The following is a 12,399-nucleotide window of genomic DNA, read 5'->3' on the forward strand; positions in this document are numbered from 1 at the left end:
CATCTGGCACCCATAATTTTTGTGTTTGTTTCTATCATCAGAACGTAAAGTAGATGATAGATGGGGCCAATCTTAAGAGTTGACTATAAAGACCTTTTGGAAGTTATGGTATGCAATATTGACAGTTACAATTGTATGATCAAGGGAAAACATGACGATTGTCCAGACAAACAAGCCTTACTTGACATGTTTGAAGAATCCGAAGATGATGATTTGATGCCTGACAATATAAAATACAAACAATGGGGGACACAAGACAGAAGTGAAATGGTGACAATCTTAAAATCACGAGAAGAGTTTTTTGAAGTGTTTTGGTGGCTAACCTTGAAAATCTGAAATGCATCATTTTATTACAAAAGCTCAAAAGCAAATTTTTGAAAGACAAAAAGCAAACCTTGGCAGCTGAGGAATTCTCAGTTTTTGCTGACTTTTCGAAAAATTATTTCTTTGTTGTTCAAGATGAAGTACAACGGCACCACTGGGTAAACAAACAGGCCACAATTCATCCATTTGTATTCTATTATAAAGATGAAGATAAACTAATGAGCAACAGCTTTTGTGTCATAAGTGACTACCATGAACACAACACTACAGCAGTGTACATTTTTCAACTAAAATTAACAAACTACATTAAACAGCAGCACCCTTCCACAAAAAAAATTGATTTACTTTTGGGATGGGACAGCAAGTCAATATAAAACAAAAACAAAATCTTTATTAACATCTCCTTTCATAAATAAGATTTTGGGTTTGATGTAGAATGGCACCTTTTTGCTTCATGCCATGGGAAGAATGCTTGTGATGGTGTCGGGGGTACAACAAAGCGAGCCGTCACAAAAGCAAGTCTGCAGCGGACCGATGACAATCGTATCATAACACCCCAAGAAATGTTTGAATTCTGTAAAAAACATATCAAAGGAATTACCTATGTTTTTGAACAATGTGAGGAAATACAAGAAGTCTATTACAGTATCTTGAAGAAAAGGTACATCACTTGTCGGAAGATTAAAGGCACTTGATCTTTTCATTGTTTTGCACCCCATTCACACAACTTACTGAAGTGTAAGATCACATCAACTTCGCCTGATAGTGAACATCAGTGTGAAAAACTTGTACAACTGGTTCTTCAAAATAAAGACATAGTGGCTTGTGTTTATGATGAACAGTGGTGGATTGCCGAAGTTGATAATATTGACTGTCAAAACCAAGATGTACATGTTGTATTTTATCACCCTCCAGGACCAAGGACATCTTTTAAAAAAAATTGAGAAGGATCAAGTCTGGATGCCACTTAAAAATGTACTAAGGAAGCTGTCTCCCAAGGAATTTACAACTGTGACTGGGTGAACTTATAATCTAACATCCAAACTGAGTGAACAAATTTCTCAAATGTTCAATGAGCAATGTAATAAAAACAAATAACAAGAGAACAATATAATGTAATTAGTAAGCTTATTTTCAATAAAAAAATAAGTAATCATAGATATACTGAAATTATATACTGTAACCGATTTATTTTATCCATAAGCCCAAATATCACAGATTTAAAAAAACGCATTTTTGACTCTTGCTTCTAATTTTTTTTTTCCATAACTTCCAACTGAATCTCAAAGTTGAAATTTATACTGAAGTTTCATATCATAAAGGACTATTAACTGTGAAATTTTCAGTTTTTTACCTGGTCCCCCAAAAAAGATTCTGCATGCTACAAAATGGAAAAGTTAAAAAAAATCCATTTTTTTAAATAGTGTATTTTTTTAAGTGTAAGCTCCTCACCACTGATACTCTTATAAAGTAACTATACTATACAGTGTAATAGCAGAAAAAATATTAAAGCAGAGCAAGTAATCTTTCTTTGGAAAACTACTGTTCAAAAATTGAGTTTTTTTAAATTTGTGGCTGATAACTTTGAACTATTAAAAATTATTAAAGAATACATTCAGCTAAATCATAATTATGTTAATTTGTAGCCCAGAGTGTGTTGAAGTAAATGCATTTTATCTGAAAGGCTTAGGACATTCCACTACTGAATAATTGTAAAAAAAGTAGATGCTTGCAAATACGAAAAAACGCATGCAGCCTGGAACAAATATGGCCACCATTTCAAAATAATAAACAATAATTTTTTTAAAAAAATATTTTTGTGATTACTAAACATTGGGGAATTCACCCAGCATATATACAATTTTTTTGAGATGGTCAAGCAACCAATTATTTTTTTCTTTGATCACTTGGTATGGATTGACCCATTTCTCTTTTGTTATGCACGTAAAATTCCCTGCTCATTTACTAGCTGTCTTGTTAATTTAACTAAACATTCTGACACATTAAATTCATCACCAACTTTTACTTGACTCCAGTATTAAACTGATAATAGTAACTTAATCCTCTTTGTTTGAAATACAACATTCAGATTTAAGCTTTTCTATCAAATCATCATTTTTGGTTGGAGAATTTTTAGAACTTCCATCTGGTTTAGTGCAACATTTCTTTTGAAATGAAACTTCTAAATTGTTTTTGGCATTAGTTGCCACTTTCTTAATTCCTGCATTCAAAGCAAAAGGTACTTTTCTTCACTTAGTTTTCAAATTTTACTAGCAGGCAATACACCTAGGATTTCAACGGCTAAAGCCATTTTTTAAAGTTTTTGATGAGTCACAAAATTCTTTATCTGAACTATTACCATCTCTTTCTTTTTAATGATAAATGTCTTAAGAATAACATGTTGGACATGATGATTTTCCTGGTATTATATTGCTAAAGTTGCTATTGTTTTTGGAATAATGATCAAACATAATTTCTCTCTGACCTCTTGTTACAGACTTAATATGTTTCTTAAAACGGTCCAAGCAAGATTGGCCAAAATGGTGATGAAATTTCTGTAAGTTTTTAGTTTCATGGTACTGAGAAGTTGAATTAACCTCTGAGCCAACACTCTCGGCTGTGCGACTGAAATCTCGATTGGAACGTCACTCTGAAGTCAATCTTCACTCATATAAATCAATTACAATGAGAATAAGTACAGAGAAATACATTTGTCAAAGGACCTTATTTATTAATTGGGTAGCCAGATTTAAAATAGCCTTTGTACAATTGCCTGATTACATGCTTGCTATTGAAAGTTTGATTACCAACTCTCACTTTTTCTGTGTCCCACATCATTTTAGACAAGCTCTTCATTCTTGGGAAGCCCAATGCCACACAACTTCCCAAGGGACTCCATGGTGCTACAGACTCTGAAATATACACTTGTGATGATTTAAGCATGTTCAGTTGCGGTCTCACATCATCACCTGATATCCGTGGGGCACCTCTAATATAACATACTTAATACGTAACTAATTCATTCTAATAAATCCTCCGTGTCATTGACCACGATTACTCAGTTATTTAAAACGTGAAGGGTACAGGCCTTCTACTTACCCATTCCCAAATTATACAATCATTTTCTACCCTTACATTGGACAGTAACTTCCTACATCCATTCTGTGTGGGAATTTAAAATAATTCATGCCATACGTGCAGCAGGCACGCAGGTCTCTTCAACCATGCTGTATAGCACACTCAGCAAATGGTTACCAAGTGTGCCTAAATTGAGCAATTCTTCTCCATCCATGTAGGTGTGCAGTCAGTTACGTAGCAGTCATCCTTATGCAGAAAGTCACTCAGTGAGCAGAAGGAAGTTCATACATTGTCCAGTGTGTGTGTGTGTGTGTGTGTGTGTGCGTACTCAACAGTAGGACTGGCTGTAGGGTAGGAACCTTAGGCTATGGATGCGGATATAGGTATGTCATAAATTTGGATAAGAAAGTTGTGGAGGTTACTAGGATAATGGAATGCCACTGTGACTTGTGTTGCGAAGATATCAAAAGCATTGTCTCACTTCAGAGCTCACCTTGAGAAATATTAACACTGACAAAATAATCTAACCAGACATTCCAAACATTCAAGGCCTGGCTGATGCAGGGTGGTGGAGTGCTTCTCATCTCAACAGATTTCTTTGTAAACAAGGTCAGTGGGATAACTGTGTGAGAAGAAAGTCTGGCAAAGATTATTTTCCTCTATCTGCTTAACTTTCTGTCCCCCCCCCCCCTTATCTTGCAACACATCTTTTCTTCTCACTGACTCCCCCCCCCCCTTTCCTATCTCCGAAATTAAGTTAGGGTAATGCTTACTAATACATTATCTTTGTGCTCCTACTCTCTCTAATGACTTTTCCTGATGTTTGTCTCCCTTTCTCCTTGTAACAGGTGGGCCCTTCTTAATAAAAAGTTTAAGAAGCCTCTACATATTCTACTAAACCCTTATTTCTCCCTTTAGGAGGAGAACATTGTTCTGCTAAGAAATTTGCAAGTTCAATGACAATGTCCATGAGGAAACTGCAGTGTGCATCCATTCTTGCAGTTACAGATTATTTGGATAACAGCATGCCAAAGTAAGCTGTCAACTTGTCCTTAGTTGGTGCAGTTCACAAGCGTTTTACCTGTGTTTAAAATTAATGTTTTACAGTCTGAAAGATATGTTGGTATTTTCAAGAATCCTTTCCTTGACATTGGTATGAAGTTCACTGGTACCTGAACATTTTTTCCTGACTCGTTTTCTCTTTGCTCTGATGTTAATATTATAACCACAGCTACTGTAACCTAATACCTGACATTAATATTACACAGAGTTCCACTAAAGTCTTAATATGTCCATCAAATCTTACAATGGCAACTTCATAATAAATGAATAAATGCTGGAGTCATTTTATCCCCCCACCACTTCCCCACATAAATTGCACTCAATAACCCATTTTTGTATGTTGTTATGATTAGCTAGCATGTTTCATGACAGTTTCACAGAGCTTGCTCTGTATTTTCAACTGCAGTTATTCAGGAGACACATCAAAACAACATAATCATATAAAACATTGATAATTCATATGCATAATTGCTACAGCATCTGCAAGAATGAATATCTCAGATAAAGATTCAAAGCTTGGATATTGGTAAGGGGGTGATACAAAGTAGAGATATCTGCTTCACTTTTTGCGTATATAATTTATACTAAATTGCAGTATTTCAATTAGGAAAAACTGCAATAAATCAAAACCAAAACCCTTAACATAGAATATAAGCATATTTCAATTCAATTATTTCATATTTTCTTTCTTAGTTTCATACATGTAATCAATACAAACAGCATCACATCATAATTTGAAAAAGCTGACAAAGTTTTTGTACATATTCACAGAATGACTGAAAAGGAAATGTTAAAAGGATGCTAGAATATACTGTTTCTTACTCTCGGGAATGGAAAGAGTTAAATTCACCATACCTGTACCGTTGGGTGTTTTATTTGGTAAAAGATTTCACGTCGCACGGTGAATGTGAAGCATCGCATACCTGTATTGTTGACTGTTTTTATTCCTAACTAAAATCCAAGGTTTCAGTAGGTATGTAGATTTAATGAAGCTCAGCAAAGCTGGAAGTGGAATATATCCCAACCCCATTCCAATTCCATCACTAAATGAAAAACCACCTTTATATATGAAACCTATTATTTCTCTACTGCAAGATTTCCTGACAGTCTTTGCATTGGGCATCCAGAGTTCACGCATTTTCATGGCATGTTCTTCCACTATGGACTTTGTGGCTGTAGTTTTTTCATCTTTCATTGTGTCACTCACATTTTCACAATGATCCACATCAGCACTATTGCTATCTATCAGTTTCCTTTTCTCAGCATGTCTTTGCTTCCTAAGATATTTCAGTTTCTTCTTATGTTCATATTGCAGTTTTTTTCTTTCCTGCTTCTTTTCATCTTCATGGAGGGGTTCTATGGGTCCTGGAAATGATTCACAAGATGATAATCTTTTCAAGTCCTCATCAGTTGGAACACAAATTATGGAAAAATCAGTTGGAACTCCTTTATCTTTCAACACAACACATACTGGTACTAGGCATTTCTTGTCATCATCTGAATCAAAAAGGGTTCCCATGTCAAAAGAAGGCTTTTTCTTTTTGCTGTTTATATGTAGTTCACATTCCAATTCATCTAGTTTCTTTCTGTCCCTTAATACATAAAATGACATTTGGTTTAAGTAATTTTTATCTTGTTCATCAAAATTCTCATCACTCCACTCATTTATAAGTAAATTCCATGGACATTTAAAGGGACTTACAATACCAAGTGTAGCAAAATTTGGTCGTTTGTCAGGTGGCAACCTGGAGAAGAAAAATAAATTATCACCCTTTCATGTGTATTCATCTAGAAAAGATATTTATAAGGCAGCAACTAAAATTAAAACTGTAAATGCATTTCATCAGTGGACAACATTCAACTTAATATTACACTTAGCCATAAAGGGATGTTTGCTATAGTGTTAACTATCTTGTTGTACAGACATCACTAAACTTAACAATATTAAACTTCAAAGGAGATAAATAACCAATGTTCAGATAACACCTCAATTTGATAAAGATGTCATGAGGGATAAATAGTGTGAAGTGGACCGTATAACGTCCAAAGTTGAGAAGGTCGGGGGTGCTTGGCAGTGGAGAGGGTGAAAACCAGGTAAGTTAGTAACTTGTTAGTTGCTGCTGGAAACTGTTAAATGGCTAGGGAAAGAATACCGGAAGAGAAATAGGACTAATGAAGTACGTTCCAGAAATTATGAATGAACATTGTAAACAAACAGTTTAATGTACTGAAGAAATTGTAAGTCAATGAAGTTATTAGGAACTAAGCAAATGTTTGGATACGATAATGAGGTTGAAGGAATTGGCTGTGCCCCTTTTAAAGAACCATGTTGGCTTTCACCGTAACTGACACATGGAAAACACATTAAAAGAAATAAATAAATTAAACAAATTGAAATGTGGGGCTGGGTAACAAAAAGTGGACACATGAGTTTCTAGAAAACTGGACCGAAATAGGTTTACAGAGCTTTTTTCATTCCAAAGTATCTCAAATTCAACGTAAAGTTCCAAATTGTTTTCACATTTTAAGAGACCAGGGGAGAAAATAGCTGTAATAGTTGAAAAACCATACCAGAACTTCTTTATTAATGTAGAGCAGTGCAGAGTCTTAGATATCAACTGCACACACTTTGTTTTTTAAATACTTTTTTAAATAGTGTTCAAAAATAATTATATTTGAACAAAGATTGCATGAAAACAAATCACTACAAGAAGATAAAGATTTTCAAATATATAAAATATTTGGAAATTCAGTATTGGATTTTCCACACTTTGATAAAATATTTCAGTCTGCTTATATTTGTTTCTATAGATGTGTTTAATTTCCTTAGACTACAATTCCATCCATCATTTAGCCACTGTGGATTACAGCCTGTGTATATCCAAGGGTCATTCCATAAGGCATGAAAACCATGGTATTTCATGTGAATGATTGGCATCACCATATTCACAGTAAATATTCAAAACCCTGCGGCAAACACTACCGAAATCAACTGACAGATTGTGACTGCATGCAAGGATGGATCATTCAATGTGAATTTGATGTGCTGCAAGATGGATGGTGTCCCCCACCCACCTTACTCACCAGAACTCAGTCTCTGTGACTTTGAATTCATTCCACAACTGAGGAAACCATTGCAGGAGAGGCACTTTGCAAACAGGGCAAAAGTCCTTACGGCATTTTGGCAACAGGAGGCACACATTGATGGCAATGCCAGTGGCATTCAATGGCTTCTCCCACATTGGCAATGCTGTGAGTACGCAATGGGGGACTATTCTGAAGCAAATTAGTTGATTTTGATTCTTTTTCTTCCATTTGTACTCATGCACAATAAATTTACACAGAGTTCCAATCCCTGTTCTTCATTTCAACCTTTACCACGACCTCCTGTACTGGAACTCTATTTTATATTGGCATTCAGATACACACACCACCATACCAGTTCCGCACACATAATGGAATTCTCATGTTGTCACATTATCACAAGATATACCATAGTTGCAATGACTTATGGAATAACCCTCATAAGAGCAACTTCTAACTGGAGTTTTACTGAAAAGTAGGTCATGAATGGTGGAAACAATCAAATAAACAAATGAAACTTCGATTTTACAAAAATACAAACCGTAGTATTTCTTACGCTACAGCAAAATATTGTTTATTAAGAGGTGTTGCCCCCCCCCCCCCCCCCCACCCCCCCATGAACCATGGACCTTGCCACTGGTGGGGAGGCTTGCATGCCTCAGCGATACAGATAGCCGTACCGCAGGTGCAACCACAACGGAGGGGTATCTGTTGAGAGGCCAGACAAACGTGTGGTTCCTGAAGAGGGGCAGCAGCCTTTTCAGTAGTTGCAGGGGCAACAGTCTGGATGATTGACTGATCTGGCCTTGTAACATTAACCAAAACGGCCTTGCTGTGCTGGTACTGCGAACGGCTGAAAGCAAGGGGAAACTACGGTCGTAATTTTTCCCGAGGGCATGCAGCTTTACTGTATGGTTAAATGATGATGGCGTCCTCTTGGGTAAAATATTCCGGAGGTAAAATAGTCCCCCATTCGGATCTCCGGGCCGGGACTACTCAGGAGGACATCGTTATCAGGAGAGAGAAAACTGGCGTTCTACGGATCGGAGTGTGGAATGTCAGATCCCTTAATCAGGCAGGTAGGTTAGAAAATTTAAAAAGGGAAACGGATAGGTTAAAGTTAGATATAGTGGAAATTAGTGAAGTTCGGTGGCAGGAAGAACAAGCCTTTTGGTCAAGGGAATACAGGGTTATAAATACAAAATCAAATAGGGGTAATGCAGGAGTAGGTTTAATAATGAATAAAAAAATAGGAGTGCGGGTAAGTTACTACAAACAGCACAGTGAACACATTATTGTGGCCAAGATAGACCCGAAGCCCACGCTTACCACAACAGTACAAGTTTATATGCCAACTAGCTCTGCAGATGACAAAGAAATTGAAGAAATGTATGATGAAATAAAAGAAATTATTCAGATAGTAAAGGGAGACGAAAATTTAATAGTCGTGGGTGGCTGGAATTCGATAGTAGGAAAAGGGAGAGAATGAAACGTAGTAGGCGAATATGGATTGGGGGGAAGAAATGAAAGAGGAAGCCGCCTGGTAGAATTTTGCACAGAGCACAACTTAATCATAGCTAACACTTGGTTCAAAAATCATAAAAGAAGGTTGTATACATGGAAGAAGCCTGGAGATACTGACAGGTTTCAGTTAGATTATATAATGGTAAGACAGAGATTTAGGAACCAGGTTGTAAATTGTAAGACATTTCCAGGGGCAGATGTGGACTCTGACCACAATCTGTTGGTTATGAACTGTAGATTAAAACTGAAGAAACTGCAAAAAGGTGGGAATTTAAGGAGATGGGACCTGCATAAACTGAAAGAACCAGAGGTTGCAAAGAGTTTCAAGGAGAGCATAAGGGAAGAGTTGACAGGAATGGGGGAAAGAAATACAGTAGAAGAAGAATGGGTAGCTTTGAGGGATGAAGTAATGAAGACAGCAGAGGATAAAGTAGGTAAAAAGACGAGGACTGCTAGAAATCCTTGGGTAACAGAAGAAATATTGAATTTAATTGATGAAAGGAGAAAATATAAAAATGCAGTAAATGAAGCAGGCAAAAAGGAATACAAACGTCTCAAAAATGAGATCAACAGGAAGTGCAAAATGGCTAAGCTGAAATGGCTAGAGGACAAATGTAAGGATGTAGAGGCTTGTCTCACCAGGGGTAAGATAGATACTGCCTACAGGAAAATTAAAGAGACCTTTGGAGAAAAGAGAACCACTTGTATGAATATCAAGAGCTCAAATGGAAACCCAGTTCTAAGCAAAGAAGGGAAAGCAGAAAGGTGGAAGGAGTATATAAAGGGTCTATACAAGGGCGATGTACTTGAGGACAATATTATGGAAATGGAAGAGGATGTAGATGAAGATGAAATGGGAGATATGATACTGCGTGAAGAGTTTGTCAGCGCACTGAAAGACCTGAGTCAAAACAAGGCTCTGGGAGTAGACAACATTCCATTAGAACTACTGACAGCCTTGGGAGAGCCAGTCCCGACAAAACTCTACCATCTGGTGAGCAAGATATATGAGACAGGCGAAATACCCTCAGACTTCAAGAAGAATATAATAATTCCAATCCCAAAGAAAACAGGTTTTGACAGATGTGAAAATTACCGAACTATCAGTTTAATAAGTCACAGCTGCAAAATACTAACGCAAATTCTTTACAGACGAATGGAAAAACTAGTAGCAGCCAACCTCGGGGAAGATCAGTTTGGATTCCGTAGAAATATTGGAACACGTGAGGCAATACTGACCCTACGACTCATCTTAGAAGCTAGATTAAGGAAACGCAAACGTATGTTTCTAGCATTTGTAAACTTAGAGAAAGCTTTTGATAGTGTTGACTGGAATACTCTCTTTCAAATTCTGAAGGTGGCAGGGGTAAAATACAGGGAGCGAAAGGCTATTTACAATTTGTACAGAAACCAGATGGCAGTTATAAGAGTCGTGGGGCGCGAAAGGGAAGCAGTGGTTGGGAAGGGAATGAGACAGGGTTGTAGCCTCTCCCCGATGTTATTGATCAAGCAGTGAAGGAAACAAAAGAAAAATTTGGAGTAGGTATTAAAATCTATGGAGAAGAAATAAAAACTTTGAGGTTTGCCGATGACATTGTAATTCTGTCAGAGACAGCAAAGGACTTGGAAGAGCAGTTTAATGGAATGGACAGTGTCTTGAAAAGAGGATATAAGAAGAATATCAACAAAAGCAAAACGAGGGTAATGGAATGTAGTCGAATTAAGTCGGGTGATGCTGAGAGAATTAGATTAGGAAATGAGACACTTAAAGTAGTAAAGGAGTTTTGCTATTTGGGGAGCAAGATAACTGATGATGGTCGAAGTAGAGAGGATATAAAATGTAGACTGGCAATGGCAAGGAAAGCGTTTCTGAAGAAGAGAAATTTGTTAACATCGAGTATAGATTTAAGTGTCAGGAAGTCGTTTCTGAAAGTATTTGTGTATGGAGTGTAGCCATGTATGGAAGTGAAACATGGACGACAAATAGTTAGAAGAGAATAGAAGCTTTTGAAATGTGGTGCTACAGAAGAATCCTGAAGATTAGGTGGGTAGATCACATAACTAATGAGGAGGTATTGAATAGGAGTGGGGAGAAGAGAAATTTGTGGCACAACTTGACTAGAAGGGATTGGTTGGTAGGACATGTTCTGAGGCATCAAGGGATCACCAATTTAGTATTGGAGGGCAGTGTGGAGGGTAAAAATCGTAGAGGGATACCAACAGATGAATACACTAAGCATATTCAGAAGGATGTAGGTTGCAGTAGTTACTGGGAGATGAAGAGGCTTGCACAGGATATAGTAACATGGAGAGCTGCATCAAACCAGTCTCAGGACTGAAGACCACACCAACAACAACAACAACAACAACAACAAGAGTTGTTGATAAGAAAGCTATCTGACCTAACAAATCATCTTTTATGTGCCCCTATTTTGTACAAGAATGTAAAAATGTAATACCTTATACTGGTTTGTATTAGGTATGTCCTATATCGTCGCTGCAATAAAATGGGTGCCAAATAAGTAGATCTTGTGAGTTTAACAATATGACGTGTGTGCAAGTTGCGTTTGCGCTTGTGTGTGTGTGTGTGTGTGTGTGTGTGAGTGCGCGTTCGCGCCCGCGCGTCTATTGCTGACAAAGGCCTGAAAGCTCTAATTGTGTGAATCTTTTTGTTGTGCCTATCACGACTCAGCATCTCCGCTATATGGTGAGTAGCAGCTTTCCTTCACAATACTGTTGCATTCCATCCTGGATTTTCCATTGTTTGATCTTGTGTGTTTGGTGTTCATAGAACTTAAAGGTTCATTTCTTTAATGGAGAAAAGGCCTGGGGTGAGGTAATGGTGTTGAGAACATCAAAGTTAACAACAAGCTAAACAATAAAGTGTGATATAAAATTTTGTTAGTTTAATACTGAAATAACATCTTGCTTATTTGTTCAAAAGCTGTTCTTTACATGAAAAGTAAGAGTAGCACTAAGCCTCCAGTTCCATGATTTTAACAACTTTGCTATTTGCTTTTCTGTACTGTGTAAAGAACAGGGATCTGTCAGTGCATTATGTCCAAGTTATTTCTAAATAACAGTAAGATCTGAGACGTGAAGAATGTCTCAATCCTTTAGGGCAAAACAATAAAGAATTCACAGGTCCTGAATTGAATATTTTGAGATCAGGAACTAATGGTCAGAAACGGCTAGATAGTCTTCTTAACACAAAGAACTAACTTAAGCTCAAAGCACCTGTTCAAACTTATGACTACCAGTCTTGATTCGGGCACTACAGTATACTCTACTGACATAACTGAACTGTGGGTTCAAAGTCACTTAACT

General features: G+C 36.9%; 1 protein-coding gene across 2 annotated transcripts in view; it reads right to left on the reverse strand.

The window, feature by feature from the left end:
* Positions 1–4,232: 4,232 nt before the first annotated feature.
* Positions 4,233–12,399, reverse strand: part of LOC126175259 (ribonucleases P/MRP protein subunit POP1) — a 90,620-nt gene continuing 82,453 nt past the window's right edge. Inside the window, exon 8 of one of the 2 annotated variants that reach the window (XM_049921902.1) lies at positions 4,233–6,209. In XM_049921902.1, the coding sequence (XP_049777859.1) occupies positions 5,354–6,209 (856 nt within the window). In that variant the 3' untranslated portion in view covers positions 4,233–5,353. The remainder of the gene's footprint in view (positions 6,210–12,399) is intronic. The other variant, XM_049921901.1, reaches the window with a different exon arrangement.

This window comes from Schistocerca cancellata, chromosome 3 (assembly GCF_023864275.1).
Source record: "Schistocerca cancellata isolate TAMUIC-IGC-003103 chromosome 3, iqSchCanc2.1, whole genome shotgun sequence".
Classification (NCBI taxonomy): domain Eukaryota; kingdom Metazoa; phylum Arthropoda; class Insecta; order Orthoptera; family Acrididae; genus Schistocerca; species Schistocerca cancellata.